This window comes from Gracilinanus agilis, chromosome 1, assembly GCF_016433145.1.
Source record: "Gracilinanus agilis isolate LMUSP501 chromosome 1, AgileGrace, whole genome shotgun sequence".
Classification (NCBI taxonomy): Eukaryota; Metazoa; Chordata; class Mammalia; order Didelphimorphia; family Didelphidae; genus Gracilinanus; species Gracilinanus agilis.
The window spans coordinates 755,200,546-755,217,583 of NC_058130.1; the positions used below are offsets into that span (position 1 = coordinate 755,200,546).

The 17,038-nt window shown below is 41.3% G+C and overlaps 1 protein-coding gene across 1 annotated transcript; it reads left to right on the forward strand.

The window, feature by feature from the left end:
* Nucleotides 1-255: 255 nt before the first annotated feature.
* On the forward strand, nt 256-16,737 carry FAM216A (family with sequence similarity 216 member A). Its single transcript, XM_044658780.1, has 7 exons — nt 256-412; nt 8,297-8,337; nt 10,013-10,131; nt 12,267-12,396; nt 12,495-12,681; nt 13,651-13,733; nt 16,176-16,737. Exons 1-7 carry the CDS (start codon nt 330-332, stop codon nt 16,286-16,288), a joined length of 756 nt encoding a protein of 251 aa, XP_044514715.1. The 5' UTR covers nt 256-329; the 3' UTR covers nt 16,289-16,737.
* Nucleotides 16,738-17,038: the final 301 nt, after the last annotated feature.

A 17,038-nucleotide genomic window follows, 5' to 3' on the forward strand; every position in this document is an offset into this window, starting at 1 on the left:
GGAGGCGTGCCCATACGTCCCTGCTTAGGATGCACTAGGCGTCATCGCCCGCTTAGGATGCGAAAGCTCCTTCCGTTTAAGGGGCATCCTCTGCCCCGAAAGATGCAAACGTGCCCCTTTCCTGCGTTCTACGCCTAGCCAGCGGGAGCCCCCGGAGGAGTGGGAGGGAGGGAAGGAGCCGGGCAAGTAGGGGGCCCGGTTGGGGCTGTGTCGGGTCCTCCTAACATCTTCCCCGCCCGACGCACGCACCCTAAAGCCGGGAGGGAAAGCCAGGGAAGCTTTTTTCCCTTCCTGCTACGGACGTCACCGTCTGGGACCCCTTGGAGAAGATGCCGGACCAGATGCAGACGCCCCCCTGGGTGGAGGAGGGAGGCCTGGCGACGGAGCTGTCTACAGCCGCTGGGAGCGGAGGGTGAGGCTTAGGGGCCCGCAGGCTTGCTCGGAGGGAAGGGTCGGGGGACAGGCGGCCTCCCCCTTTTCTGCCCTGTCCGGAGGGCACGGATGGATTAGCCACGGGCGAAGAAGGTGGAGGGGATTCTTGCAGAGGGCAGGCGATCATCCTTTGCTGCTGGGGCGAGAACTGGGAAAGGACGGCGTGACTCGCACTGTCGGATGGGGTGGGGGTGGGGAGAGGGCTGGGGGGTAACTCCCAGCAACAGCGGGGGCGTTTGGTGCAGTGACTCATCTGGGTGGGTGCCGGGGTGGAGGGTCTGCCCAGAGGGGGCGCTGGGCCACCGGTCTACATCTTCCCAGAAGAAAGGCAGGGATGGCCAGCTTCTACTAGAGAGGTTAGAAAACAGCAAGCCTTAAGACAATAGCCTGGGAGGTAAGACTCCTGGGTTCTGGTCTCTGAGGCGAGCTGGGTGAAAACAGATGTGTGTTTCTTTTGCCCTCTGAAAAATGGGGGAAATCCTCATTTGGGAGAAGAGATAATAAAAGGTGAAATCATTTAAAAATAGCTTTTTATTATATTTCATTCATTCATTCACTAAATAAGTTTGTTGAATGAGTGAAAGAATAAATGAGTTACTTTTAGCTAATTCCTAATTCCACACTCGAGGGCCTTTTCCTTGCAAAATAAGGTTTATGTCTTGAAGACCTGCAGGTAGCTCAGACTAGGGATAGGTAAGGCTTCTGGAATAAGAAGAGATAAGAGTTTTGAGTCATTCTTACAAATAAGTGATTGTAGATCTGAAAAAAAGGCATTAAGAAAACTTTTAGAAAGAAGAAAAATATCTATAAAAAGAGATAAAATACCTATGGGTCACGGAATGTGGAATTTAATATTCATGGGATGTTAAATAAATTTATGCCTTAAATCATATTAAAACAAAATACATTTATATTATATATGATTAAAATATATTTCATAAAATATACTCATAGGCTCACATAGGGATGGTGAAGATTAGACTAGGTTGCCCTTAAGGTCCTTAGGTTCAACTCTAAACCAATATGCCCAGCAAGACTTTAAAATATTTCAGGGCTTAATTGGAGCTGTTACTTCAAAGATTATTACTTCTATTGTTACCTCTCCTATTGTTAGAGATAGTATCCCATCCAACCAGTTTACCAATTCTGCTCCATATTGTACTCTTCCATTTATCGACTTAGTAGATATTTATTGACTGACTGAGGATGCATCCATTGTTCAGGAAGTCTTCCTCTGGGCCTTTTAAAAAATATCTTACATTTGCTGGCAGTCCTGGAGTTAGCCTCAGTAAATGATTAGTCCATTTTCTTTTCTGATTCTGATTTTTCTTGAATTATATTCTGTATACCCCATCTTGTGCACAGGTCCTAATTTTGCGGCCAGTTAGGCCCACCATTTGTCTTTTCCATTGTCCTTGGAGTCACCAACCACAGTGAGCCATTAGAGGTTGTTGCCTTCCAAGATTCAACAGTCTTCAGTAACACAGGGAGTATATTTGTACTATACAAACAGAGGTGTGTGCACATGTGTGTATACGAGCGTGCATATGTATGTGAGCATGCACACATGCATGCGTGCATGTGTGTGTATGCACACAAGAGAGAGCAGCTCGGGATTCTTAAGACATTGTGGGATTTCCAAAATGTAACTCAATCTAATTGTTCAACAAGCATTTAATAATATGTCAGATGCTGGGATACAAAAAGAAAAAAAAGTGACAATTCTCCTTTTGCTACACTGTAGTAGAAACTTATACTCTCCAACCTGTTCACCTCAGGGCCCAGAACACTATCCATCTCCACTTCCTATACAAGACATACTAGCCATCTGTGTGCCGTAGTTTAGACAAAAGACATCTTTTATTTCATTTTCTTTGTATCGATTATTATGCCGATGTCTTTTGAGTTATCCTGGATCTTTGAGGAGTTTTAGTTTTGTTTTTGTACTTATTTTAGTTTACCATTCTGGGTTTTGATGTGGTCAGTGCAATGTCATCCACAAACACCAGCATCTGGCAGAATTCACCATTTATAAGGAACGAATTTCTTTTCTGTCTGGGCTCTCTGTGGAACATCGTCCACAATTGCATGATCTCATATATGTAAAGGAATGCATTTTAATATTTAAAAGTAAATGTGAATATTTTTAACATCAGAAAATTCCATATTCCATGACCCCTACGTATTTTTCGTCTGTGCTTAAAAGAAAAACAATTCCTCAAAACCAACTCCCAAAGTGACCTTGTCTTACACTTTACACAACATTTTGCACTCTACTGAGAAGAGACAAATGGGTTCATTTCCTAATCAGTCTTTTGGACCAAGATTGGTTATTTCATTTAATATGAATTCTGACATCTTTGCATTGTTTTCATGTATATTATTACAGTCATTATGCATACTGTTATCTTGGTTCTGCTTTTTTTACTTTGTATCAATTTATACAGTTTAAATATAGAAGTCATGTCTCTCTAAATTCCTATATTTGTCATTATGTGTGTGGGGCAATAATCTATAATATTCTTTTTTTAAAATAGCTTTACCTTCTGTTTTAGTATGAATTCTTTTTTTTTTTTTAATAACCCTTACCTTCCATCTTGGAGCCAATACTGTGTATTGGCTCCAAGGCAGAAGAGTGGTAAGGGTAGGCAATAGGGGTCAAGTGACTTGCCCAGGGTCATACAACTAGGAGGTGTCTGAGGCCAGATCTGAACCCAGGACCTCCCATCTCTAGGCCTGGCTCTCAATCCATTGAGCCACCCAGCTGCCCCCTTTAGTATGAATTCTAAGAAGAGCAGCAAGGGCTAGGCAACTGGGGTTAAGTGACTTGCCCAGGGTCACAATGCTAGGAAATGTCTGAGGCAAGATTTGAACCTAGGACTATCCCATCTCCAGTCCTAGGGCTCTATCCACTATACCACCTAGCTGCCCCAGTCTATTACATTCTTATACCACAATTTGTTCATTTGTTTCCTAAGCATAGTTGTGAAAAGTATTTCCTTCCATTCTCTACATTTTTTTAATTTAAAAAAATATATTATTTTATATTTGGGTTGCTTATCCATGTAGAATTAAAAAAAACAAAAACCCTTACTTTCCATCGTAGAATCAAAAACTATGTAGTGGTTCTAAGGCAGAAGAGCAGTAAGGGCTAGACAATGGGGGTTATGTGACTTGCCCAGGGTCACACAGCTAGGAAATGTCTGAGGCCACATTTGAACCCAGGACCTCTTGACTCCAGACCTGATTCTCCATCCAGTGAGCCACCAAGCTGTACTAGTCCCCAGTGGGCATTCTTTAGATTTGTTTTGATACTCTGAAAGTTTTGTTCTGACTATTTTGGCACATATGAGATCTTTTTACCACTGACTTTCCTTGGGATATATGCCAAATAGCAAGATTTCTAGGTCAAATGCTCTGAATAGTTTAGTGAAATTTTTTTTTGTATTATTCCAAATTGTTTTCTGGTATAGTTGGGCCAATTCATAGAGTGAACAACTCAGAGTGTGTTAACGTGCCTGTCTTCTCATGGTTCCTCCAATATTTTCTGCCTGATTCTTTGCTGATTTGATGGGCATGAGGTGAAATTAGGTGAAAAATATTTACTAATACTGTGTACCAGGCACTGTGTTAAGTGTTGGAAATTCATATACAAACAGAACAAGAATATCTGTTCTCAAGAAGTAGAGTCAAGAAAGGAATAAAGGAATGAAGATAGTATAACTGGGTACTTTCCTTAAAGTGGAAGTTCCAGCAGGAATTACCCAACTGAAGAAGGGGCTCCAGGGGTGGGAGTGATGGATCTTCCAAGGTACCAGAAGGTTGCAGGGCTGATGGAAAGTCTCTCAAAAGAGAGAAGGCTGGGGGCAGCTGGGTGGCTCAGTGGATTGAAAGCCTGGTCTAGAAATGGGAGATCTTAGGTTCAAATTTGACTTCAGACACTTCCTGGCTGTGTGACCCTGGGCAAGTCATTTAACCCCCATTGCCTAGCCCTTATCATAGTATTGATTCTAAGACTCAAGGTAAGGGTTTAAAAACAAAAAAGGGAGAAGGCTTCTATGGCATTATAGAAAAAGAAGTTGAGAGAGTCAGGAGTGGGGCCCTGGTCTATGTTGAAATTTTAATTCTATTATATACAATTCAGAACATTTTTTATAAAATTGTTAACGGTTTTCATTTCTTCTGAAAACCATTCATATCCTTTAACCCTTTATATATTGAGGAATTATACATATATGTCTATGTTTGTATATATTTATAATTTATAACAGTATGTATTTATAATTACATTTATAAATATTTGATCTACATATAAAGTCCAATATATTTACATGCCTCCTCATATACCTCTTAGTGGAGATTTTGTCAGAGATGTTTGGTACAAAGACATCATTTCCCACTTAGCTTTTCTTATTTCAGTTGCATTGCTTGTGGAAAAGCTTTTAAATCTTATACAATCAAAATTCTTCATTTTGTCTTGTGTAATTGCTTCTAGACCTCGCTTAGTTATGAATTTCAAGGAGGAAATCTGTGTGAAAGCTCCCTGCTATCCTAACTCAACTGTTCATTTTTTAAAAAAGCATTTTCTATTTTGTTTCGAGTCAATAGTCCCTTCCCAATAACAGTCCAAACTCCCACTCAGTAGAACCTTTCCTTAAAAAAAGTTACTACTTTAACTTATTATTTTTATTTTTATTACTTTATTATTATTATTATTACTTTAACTTCTTATTATTTCTGAGTCACCCTAATGCTAGCACTGCAGTTCAGAGAATCATTACAAAATAATCAAAAGTCCATTGTACACCTTAATTACTAATTGTGAAAAATGGCAATATTTAGCCTTTTCCTTGGCAGCCAGGTAGTTCAGGGGATAGAACACCAAGCCTAGAGTTAGGAGGACCTGAGTTCAAAGCTGGCCTTAGATACTTCCTAGCTGTGTGACTCTGGGCAAATCACTTCATCTTGTTGGCCTCAGTTTTTCCTCTTCTGTAAAATAAGCTGGAGAAGGAAATGGCAAAGCACTCTAGTATCTTCGTCAAGAAAACCCCAAAAGGAGTCACTAAGAGTCTGACACAACTGAAAAATGACTGAACAACAGCTTTTACCTTAAGGAACAGCCATGGTGAAGGGGAAAGAGCAAAGGACTTTGAACACTTCCTGGATATGGGCCTAGGTGTACTCTCTGCACGTCAGCTCTTTTATGTATTAAATGGGGTTAAATCTTTTTTTTTTTATAAATTTCCTTATTTAGTTAATTAATTTAGGATATTTTCCCATGGTTCCATGATTCATGTTCTCTCCCTCCCCTCCTTCCTTCCCCCTCCCGGAGCCGCCCAGCAATTCCACTGGGTTTTACATGTATCATTGTTCAAAACCCATTACCATATCATTAATATTGTCAATAAGGGAAGCAGCAGTCAGCCAATAAATATTTATTAAGAATCTGGCACTGTGCTCCATGCTGGGGATACAAAAAGAGTCAAAAGACAGTTCCTGCTTTTGAGGAACTCAAAATGGAATGGTGGAGACAACAAGCAAACAAATAAATACAAAGCAAGCTCTATACAGAAAAAATAGGAAGTGATTAACAGAGGGAAGGCCCTGGAATTAAGAGAGGTTGAGAAAGGTTTCCAGTTTGGCCCGTGACAGAAAGAAGTTTGGAAGATGGATGGGTTTGAGGTGGGAGCAGACAGAAAGATGAGTTCAGTTTTGGATATGTTGAGTTTGACATCCAGTTCAAAATGCTTTGTGAAATATTTGGAAACATGAAGCTGAGAATCAACAGTATATCAATGGAGAGTTATGTATCTTATACATCTACCATGCATCTGTCTCATATAAAGATCATTTGCCCACATGTCACAGGCCTTTTGATACCTTCCAGCCACCAGGTTCAAACCTCAGTATTTTTCTTCACTCCTTTCATAGCTTTAGATAAAATGCCGGGTCTGGAGTTAGGAAGACCCAAGTTCAAATCCAGTGTCAGACACTTACTAGCTAGGGGACCGGGCAAGTCCCTTAATCCTGTTTGCCTCCTCATCTGTAAAATGAGCTGGAGAAGGAAATAGCAAATCACTCAGATATCTTTGCCAAGAAAATCCTAAATGGGTTCATGAAGAGTTGGACACAACTGAAATGACTGAACAACAACCTCATTGTTACTCCATATATCCTTTCAGCTGCCAAATCTTGTCATTTCTACCCTTGCAACATCTTGCCGGTGTGGCCTCTTCTCTTCACTCACACAGGCCCTTTTCTTTTTTCTTTAAACCCTTACCTTCTGCTCCAAGGTAGAAGAGTGGTAAGGGTGGGCAATGGAGGGTCAAGTCACTTGCCCAGGGTCACACAGCTGGGAAGTATCTGAGGCTAGATTTGAACCCAGGACCTCCCGTCTCTAGGCCTGGCTCTCCATCCGCTGAGCTACCCAGCTGCCCCACACACAGGTCCTTTTCACCTCTCACCTGGATGCTTCTAGTAGCCTCCTAATTGATCTGTCTCTGCATCAAGTTTCTCCACCTAGCTAAGGATTGATTTTCCCAATGTATGATTTACCTGAGTGTGCCATTTCTCAGTAAACTCCATTAGTTAAGTATTACTTCTATAGGATCAAACATAAACTCCTCTATCTGGCATCTGAATACCTCTAAAGCCCTCACAGTCAGTCAATCAGTTAATATTGAATAAACACCTACTACACGTCAGGCACTGTGTTAAAAACACTCATCCACCTTTTGGGGTTGGGTTGTTTTAGTCATGCTCAACTCTTCATGGTCCCGCTTTAGGATTTTCTTGGCAAAGACACTAGAGAATGCTATTTCCTTCTCCAGCTCACTTTACAAATGAGGGGAAAAAACAGCATTTAGGGACTTGCCCAGTTGCGTGGCTAGTAGGTATCTGAGGCCCACTTTGACCTCGTGAAGATGAGTCTTCCTGATTCCAAGTCCAGTGCTCTAGCCACTAGCCACTGTGGGCTTGCCCCTACCTTACCAACCTCATTATACATTGGTCTCCTTTCTGTGTTACCTAATCTAGTCAAACTAACCTTCTTACTATTCCTCTCTCCCAGCACCCACCTCCACCTTTCTCCTCCTCGTCTTTTGTGCCTCTAATGCAGTCCCTCATTCCGTTTACCTCTCTGAATCCCTTGTTTCCTCCACAGGTCACCTTCAATTCCACCTCCTATATGAAGGCTTTTCTGCTGCCCACCCAAATCACCTCGGATGTATTTTTGTATATTCTGCTCAATGTACATGTTCTTTCCCCTGACTAGAATGTTAAGTTCTTAAAAAAAAATTTTTTTTTTTAAACCTTCACCTTCCATCTTAGAATCAATACTGTGTATTGGTTCCAAGGCAGAAGGGCAGTAAGGGCTGGGCAATGGGGGTCAAGTGACTTGTCCAGGGTCACACAGCTAGGAAGTATCTGAGTCCAGATTTGAACCCAGGACCTCCCATCTCTAGGCCTGGCTCTCAATCCACTGAGCTACCCAACTGTCCCCTAGACTGTTAAGTTCTAATGCAAGGACTGTTTCAGTATTCTTTCAGTGCTTAGTGTGGAGCCTGGCACACAGTAGGTACTTAATAGACTCTTGTGGATTGACAGACTTCACAAGTATGGTTAAGAAAACAAAATCTCAACCAAGTCACTAAGAAAGAGCCTTTGAGTGGTATCATCTAAGAGCTACTTACCATGCTGAGAAAACATGGAGGCGTGGGTGAAGCCCAAGAAAAATGGGGCCAGAGGAAAAACCAGCAAAGTGCAATTAACTAAATGCTCTTTCCTTTCATTTCTCTCCCTTTTCTGGACCTACGAAACTGCCGGTGATTATATGCTACTATTCATGCTGTTTTATTTTTAACAGATCAGCTGGGGATCCTTGTTACCAGAATCCAAAATGTCCTGGTAAGTACAGCATACGGAGCTGATAATAAGTATAATTAAGATAGTTCAAAGAGGACAGTTTGCCTGTAACTACTCACACAATGGACTGGAGTTGGGGTTTTGTGAGATATACTTTGAGCTTGGTCTTTAAGATGTATCCAGCAGAGTTTTTTTTCTTTCTGCTGCTCTTCCTTATGGGCAACCCCCTTCCCTCTGAAAAAATATTCTAAAAGTTTAAGTCAAGAGCCAAAGAGAACTGATTTTATATTATCTGAAGCTCAGAGGCCAAGTGTATTTTGTATCCTGCAGGAAAAAATATACAATTGAGGGGGCAGCTGGGTAGCTCAGTGGATTGAGAGCCAACCCTAGAGATGGGAGGTCCTGGGTTCAAATCTGGACTCGGACACTTCCTAGCTGTGTGACCCTGGGCAAGTCACTTAACCTCCATTGCCTAACCCTTACCGTACTTCTGCCTTGGAACCAATACACAGTATTGATTCTAAGATTGAAAGTGAGGGTTTAAAAAAAAAAAACCTACCAAAGAATCATAGAAATGGCAATCAGAGTGGGAAAAGATTTGAAAAACATTCTTTACAAGTGGGTCTCCAACCTTTAGGTTTCCTTTTATTTTATTTTATTTTTTTTAAACCCTTAACTTTTGTGTATTGGCTCATAGGTAGAAGAGTGGTAAGGATGGGCAATGGGGGTCAGTGACTTGCCCAGGGTCACACAGCTGGGAAGTGTCTGAGGCCGGATTTGAACCTAGGACCTCCCGTCTCTAGGCCTGACTCTCAATCCACTGAGCTACCCAGCTGCCACCTTCCTTTTATTTTAAAAGTAGTATGTAATTTTGAAATGTTTTTTAATGTCAAATATTCTCCCAGTGAATTTTTTTCTGGGACTAATTTTCATGCTAATCAAAGTATATCAGAAATAGGGGCAGCTGGGTAGCTCAGTGGATGGAGAGCCAGGCCTAGAGACGGGAGGTCCTAGGTTCAAATCCAGCCTCAGACACTTCCCAGCTGTGTGACCCTGGGCAAGTCACTTGACCCCCATTGCCTACCCTTACCACTCTTCCACCTATAAGTCAATACACAGAAGTTAAGGGTTTAAAAAAAAATACCAGAAATAGCAAGAGAGTTTGGCACTCAAGGATTGTTGTATTATCCTTGTGAGCCTGGTCTTAAAGTCTATTACTTGGGTACAGTTGTATGTTATATATTACAATTATATCATGTATATAATTGTTTCAAATATAATAGTTAACAAGTATATGTATTATTTTAACAATTATTATTTTATATTTGTGACAGGAATGCAGGTTTAACTTGCATGATTCAAATCCTATATGACAAAGATAAAATCATCAACTTTCTTGGCAAAACTCTAACATACATTTAGGATGATCTAGCCAAAGGGCCCATTGTTCTTCATTGTCTAGGGCTCATATTTGAATGTTATATATTTTTGAATTCTTCTTTAAATGTCTGTGTACATTTTAAGCCATTTGAATGCCCTAAAATCAGAGAGCAGAAAACATAGATTCAGGCATAATGGCCTGACATGGAGGAATGGCCAAGATTAGCTCTTCCAGGACCCTTGTTGGCATACTGATGTTTATAGATCTTGCTGATTAGATTTTTGATTTATTTTCTTCTTCTATGACATTTGCATTTAATATTCTTTTGGGCCACAGATAGAATTGAAGAAGAACAAAAAGTAGAACCACACATAGCCAGGCTGCAGGAGTTATGGAACACCCCTCAATTCCAAACTGTTCATATTCCGAAATCAATGAACTCTCCATTTCTAAAGGTATGGGAAGGTAATGGGTAAGTGAAACTTTGTTAGAAAAGAAACTAACTCTCTCCCTTCCTTCTCTCCCTCCCTCTGTTCCTCTCTCCCTCCCTCCTTTCCTTCATCCCTCCCTCCCTCTGTTCCTCTCTCCTTCCCTCCTTCCCTCCCTCTGTTCCTCTTTCCCTCCCTCCTTTCCTTCATTTTTCCCTCCCTCCCTTCCTTCATTCCTTCCCTCCCTCTGTTCCTCTCTCCTTCCTTCCCTTCCTCTATCCCTTCCTCCCTTCCTCCCTCCCTCTGTTCCTCTTTCCTTTCCTCCCTTCCTTCATTCCTTCCCTCCCTCTGTTCCTCTCTCCTTCCCTCCCTTCCTCCCTTCCCTTCTTTCCTTCTCTCCCTCCCTCCCTTCCTTCTTCCCTTCCTTCCTCTTTCCCTTCCTTCATCCTTACCTTCAGTCTTAAATTCTATATTAAGTGTTGTTTCTAAGGCCGAGGACCAATAAGGGCTTAGCAATTATCATTAAGGGACTAGCCCATGGTCACACAGATAGGAAGTGTCTGAGGTTAGATTTGAACACAGGATCTCCCTTCTTCATGCCTGGTTCACTATCCACTGAGCCACCTAGCTGCCCCCAAGAACAAAGGAATTCAAGGACAAGGTGCTAAAAATAGTGAACAAGATCCCCTGAAGGGTATTTATACCCAGCACGACAACTTGAAGCACCCATTTAGACAGAAGTCAGGCTTGGGGTCAGGAGGGCCTGAGTTCAAATATGATTTCAGATACTTCCTAACTGTGTGACCCTGGACAAGTCACTTAGCCCCTATTGCCTAGCCCTTGCCGCTCTTCTACCTTAGAACTGATACTAAAACAGAAGGTAAGGGTTTAAATAATAATAATAATAACAACAACAATAATAATATTTAGACCCAACAGACAAGAAATCAGGCAGGAAATTAAACATTTCTAGCATAATATATACTTCTTGCTCTGCACTAATCAACAAAGCTCCCAGCTGTCATTGCTACATAGCTGGGAGGGTAAATAGGGTTACTGAAGATTTTTTGGAATATAGAGGAGTCTTCCTGAATTTTTTTTCACAAGGATACTCAAGTCGATCTGTCTTCTCATGAATGTGGACGTGTTGTGTTCAGCAGACGCGGATAGAACTTCACTGAGAGTGCTGTGAGACTTCCTTACTTTCTCCTGACCTCTGTGAGGATACTAGTGGGCCATCCGGGCTGATTTATCCCTCCTATATTTCTGACTTTGTGGTTTGCCGCATTATCCTACTCAAAAACTCAAATACCTCTCTGTGTTTGTAGACATGCGTATGAACCTATAAATACAGACGTGAGTAAATATATATACTCGCACATCTCCTGGCTATACGTATGTTTCCTTTAAAACGTATGTAATTTCATCAGCGTGGGGACTCGCTCTTGTCGGGATCAGTCAGAATCCCTCTCTGACTTAACAGATGGGTGGTCTTCAAGACCATTTTAAAGGCATTTGGTGGAGTGGTGAAGAGTGCGCTGGGCCCGGAGGCAGGAAGACTTGAGTCCAGTTTTGACATTTACTTGCTGGGTGACCCTGGGCAATTTACTCAGTCTCTGTCTTAGATAATAATAGCACTTACCTCTAGGGTTCTTGTGAGGATCAGCTGAAATATATGTAAAGCTCTTAGCACAGAGTAGGTGCCCAATAAATGCTTGTTTCTCAACTCTGGCCTCAGACACGTCCTAGCTGAGAGACCCTGGGCAAGTCACTTGACTCCCATTGCCTGGTCCTTACTGCTCTTCTGTCTTGGAACCAATACTTAGCATTGCTTTTAAGACAAAGGTAAGGGATTTAAAAAAAAAAAAAAAGCTTTGTTCCCTTCCCTTCTTTCAAGATTTGTCTGGGGAAAAGATTCCTCCCCCTGTAGCCCATCTAGTGATAAACATCTCTGTTCTTAGCTTGGTGACAGTCGAGTGTGCCCAGCACACTTGATGCCTTCCCAAGGTGACAAGCCCTTCTAGAGATGCGATTTTTTGGCACAGCCTTCAAGGCCCAGTGAGGCACCAGAGGAGGATCTGACTAGAGATTATTGCCTTTAGGCTCAAGCTAAAGCGCCAGCTTTCTGTTCAGTAGCTCAGATTGTCAATTCTGTATTTCAGCACCCAGAACTCACGACGGGTCAAAAGCGCTATCTCTGCAGCATTGCCAAGATCTATAGCACGGATTCCTTGAAGACGCTGATGAAGAGACAGTACATGCACGTGATTCAGCATGACAGCCAAAAGCCAGGCAAGTCCCCGCGGTTGTCACTGCCCTCCCCTTAACCCGTTGCCCGCTGTGGATTTCATAGAGGCAATTCTAACTCCTGGCTTTGATGGCTCTTGAAGGTATCTCTATGCATCACAGAAGTCAGATCAATCCACGTTACTCACAGAAGCAGCATTCTCCCTGCACCACATGGAGACACCAGCTGGAAAGGTTGGACTCCCTGCATTCTAGCGTCATAGCCACACCAGCAGCGGAAACGCAGGCCATACAGCATTCTCTCTGGCAACCAGGGAGGAACAAAGAAGGGTATGCCATCACCTGCTTCGAGGGAATCCACTTCCTTAAAATAGAGATTAGACCTCTGATCCTGCCTTGTTGCTGTTAAAATTTTTTTATTTTCTAAATAACCATTATTCTGTCTTAGAAACAATTTTAAGACAGAAGGGCAAGGGTTAGGCAAATGAGATTAAGTGACTTGCCAGGGTCTCACTGCTAAGGAATGTCTGAGGTCAGATTTGAATTCAAGTCCTCTTGACTTTAGGACTGGTAGATACTCTGTGCTACCTGGCTGCACCCTCCCTTCCTAAATTTGTTGAATTCAGAATAGAATAACATGGAACAAAGGCAGAGGGAAACCTTACGATGTGGTATGTTAGTTCATAGACGAGGACACGTCCTTTCTTCTGTCTCAAACCAGATTTGGGGGCATATAGCCTACCTGAGGCCTTCACACTCTCTACCTCTGGAACTTAATTTATATTTACCTTTCTGTCTGTTGTGTCCATCAGGTGGAATGTGATCTCTTTGAGGGCAGGGACCATTTCTTTCTCCGCAGCCCACTCTTGTGCTTGATACCAGACACAGAGATGTTTAATAAGTGGATGTAGAGTTGAGTGGCAAAAAGCTGGGTTGGTCATCGAAAGAAGGGAAATATGGAGAGCTAGGCTTGCTTTTGAGCTTCCTTTCCTCTCTCACTGGAATACAAAGCAAAAGCAGTGAGCCACCCAAAGGACTCTTCTGCCAGATAATAGAAGACAATACCCTACAGCAGCTTTATTTGGCAGAGAAAGAAGGGATAGTGACTGAGTGCTCAACCTTTGCTACAACCATAAACTTTGAGCATTGGAGTTATAAAAAAAAAATCATTAAGGCTGATGAAGTTTCTTTTGAGATTGCTGCTGCTAGCTTAACAAAAGTAAGCTTGCTTTGGCTCCCATGCACACTTTATAGCTGTACATGTTGTCAGATGAATTAAAATACTTCTCTTCTTTACAGGTTAAAATGTGGCCCTCTACCCAAAGCAAGATGTAAGTCACTAAAGATTTTTCGAAGACCCAGCAAAGCTTTCAGACACCCAGGTAAATACCCAATTTAAAAAAGGGACTGGCTATTGGGACCAAAAAAAACCAAAAACAAAAACAAAAAAAAACGGAACAGGGGCAGCTGGGAAGCTCAGTGGATTGAGAGTCAGGCCTAGAGACGGGAGGTCCTAGGTTCAAATCTGGCCTCAGACACTTCCCAGCTGTGTGACCCTGGGCAAGTCACTTGACCCCCATTGCCCACCCTTACCACTCTTCCACCAAGGAGCCAATACAAAGAAGTTAAGGGTTTAAAAAAAAAAAGAGCAAACTAGCTTAAATTTTTTATTTCAATGAAATATAATTAGATTTCTCCTCTTGAATATGGTCAGAATTCAGGAGCTAATTTGCTTCTCCCTATCTTGATAAATTAAAAAATAAATATAAATGTGGTTTAGGTCAAGTATAAGTTGATAACATCATCAGCCTAAGCTGGAAGGACCTTTAGAGGTCATCTTGGAGGCCCAAAGAGCATCTTGCTGAAGGCTATCCTGGTAGTGATAAGAGGGAGAAGTTAAACATTTTTTTGGATCCCCAAAGCAGTGCTGGTGCCATTGTTTCCATATTGAGAGTCAACAAATAAGTTTTTGTTTCTATGGGTAGTTTTTACTTTTTTTTCTTTTAAACCCTTACCTTGTGACTTAGAATCCATACTAAGTACTAGTTCCAAGGCAGAAGAGTGGTAAAGACTAGGCAATTAGGATTAAGTGGCTTGCCCCAGGACATACAGCTAGGAAGAATCTGAGGCTACACTTGAACCCAGGACCTCCTGTCTGTAGACCTGGTTCTCAATCCACTGAGCCACTTAGCTGCCCTGGTACTTTTTATTTTAAAACTAGGTACATGTCATTTTTGTGGCCACAGAACTACTAAAGGACTCTATGGTAGAAGAATCAGAAGCCTCAAGTATTAGGACTTTTCAGGCTGTAGTTACATTTGTTCGGCACTCATTCAGCGAACACTAAGTGCTGTGTAAGAAAACACAAAGATGAAGATATGATTTCTGCCCTAAAGAAATGTATAGCCTACTAAGGAAGGGAAAAGACATATCAAGCTAGTGTTTAAGGATGCGACAGCCAGGAGTTGGAGGGAGGGCATTCCAGAAATAGAAAATCACACAACCAAGACAAGTAGGGACAAACGTAGGTATTGGGTGGGCAGACAAGGACTATTAAAAGTCCACTTTGGTCAATCAATCACGTATTTAGTGCTCAGTATGTGCCAGGCACTGGGCTAAGTACTAGGAATATATATAGAGGCAAAAACACAAGAACAATGTATGTTTTAATAGTTTACATACTGAGGAAAACGACATGTAAATAAGCAAACACATACGTGATACATATAGGAGAACTGGCTTGGAGGACTTGGAAGGCCTCTTGTGGAAAGTGGCATTTGAGCCGAATCTTGAAAGAAGCCAGGGATGTCAAGGTGTAGAGACGAGGTGGGAGGGGATTCCAGGCACGGGGCCACAGACAGCGCAAAATAGGCTGCTATTTCTGGAATGTAGAATGTGTAGGAGGGAGGCAAGTGTGAGAGATTGGAAAGGGTAGGAAGGGGCCAGATTGTAAAGTTTTAAAGGTCTATCAGAGAACTTTACATTTGATCCTGGAGATAACTGTGGACCACTAGAATTTGAGTAATGGAATGGCACGGTCAGACTGATATTTTAAGAAAATCATTTTGAGAGACAGCTAGGTGGCTCAGTGAATAGTGCCATGTCTGATGAGGGGAGGTCCTGGGTTCAAATTTGTTCTTAAGACACTTCCTAGCTGTGACCCTGGGCAAGTCACTTAAACCCCATTGCCTGGCCCTCACTATTCTTCTACCTTGGAACCAATACTTAATACTGATTCTAAGACAGAAAGTAAAGGTTTAAAAAAAAAAAAGATGCAAGCACGGTTAAGAGAATGGCAGTGCCACTAACAAACAGGGAAGTTAGAAAAGGAACAAATTTTTGGGAAAGATGATTAATTTCCTTTGGAAGATAATGAATCTGAAATGCTGATAGTCAAATATCTTACGTCTCCACTTCCTGTTTCACAGAAGTTTTGAAGACATCTTTGTAAACCATTAAGTATTTTATGTATGTGTATACTATGGAGAATAAAATGTTAAAATCTAGAACTTTCAAGTACTGTGCCCATCAAAAAGAGAAGGAATGGGGAAATATAATGCTAGGAGTTGCAAGTATAGAGCTAGATAATCTCTAGTACAAAGAACATTTCTGTACCCCTCAGGGGGAGAAGTGATGATGGCTTTAGAAATAACGCAGTAAAGAATACCAAAAGGGAAAACTGAACTGTTAAGTATATCCATAATGTCAGGTAAAGCTTTCGAGTGCTTAACAATCATTTTGATGGTGGTAATCATAATGACCTTAAGACTCCAGAATGACACGCAGCTAGCTGGTTGTTAGCAGACATTATCTTTTTCTTTCAGCTTTCACAAATGATTCTGACTCATATATGAGTGAAGAAAAAAGAGATGAAGATTTATTAAATAAATGTATGCAGTCAATGTCGATAGAAGAACAAGGGGAAAATCTGATGTGAATTTTATACTCCTAACTCATAGTCCTGGTTTTATTTATTGGCCCAAATCCAAGTTGTTAATTCTACAAAGTCATGTGCCAAAGGAAGAGGTTGTGAATTCTGTTCATAACTAATATTAGGTCAGTACTGTGTTATTCATTATATAGTCTTATTGGCTAGTTTGGAATCATTCCAAAATTGGGCTTGTGAATGTGTCACTGGTTTGATGTAGTTCAGTGTTTCGGTGATATTTGTGCAGTAAAATTTCTCTGTAATCCAAGCTTGTATTTATAGGCAGACACATTTAAAACCTTTCCTGCCATTTAAAAAGAAAAATAAGAATTCTTTTAGTTTTCTTTAAAGCATTTGCTACCAAAGGCTATTAAACAGTAAATTTTGCATAAGCATCCTGCTGTAAAAGTGATTCTTTCTCTCTCTGTGCTAACTCAATAAACATTTGTTGAATTGGACTTTTTGATTATTACTTCCTAAGTAAGATGAATGGATCAACAATGGAGATAGTTACACGGCCACTTAATGTGCACCTTTAACATGGAAATGTATGGTACTTCATATTCGGTACCTCAAGAAAAGTCCTTATATACAAACCCATTAAACAGAAGGCAATGATTTCACTAAAAATGCCTTAGATGTCCTTAAGTAAGAACTTCTCAAGGATGCTGCAGTGCTTTCTACAAATCATTAATTACTTGAAAAAGCTAAGCTGTCGAGGATCAACATTTTAAAATGAAGATAACTTCAGACTTACCT

Coding starts and splice junctions, on each gene's coding strand:
- FAM216A (XM_044658780.1), top strand. CDS start 330: ATGCCGGACCAGATGCAGACGCCCCCCTGGGTGGAGGAGGGAGGCCTG. Junction 12,682..13,650: donor CCAGGGAGGAACAAAGAAGG/GTATGCCATCAC, acceptor TCTTCTTTACAG/GTTAAAATGTGGCCCTCTAC. Junction 13,734..16,175: donor CAAAGCTTTCAGACACCCAG/GTAAATACCCAA, acceptor TTTTTCTTTCAG/CTTTCACAAATGATTCTGAC.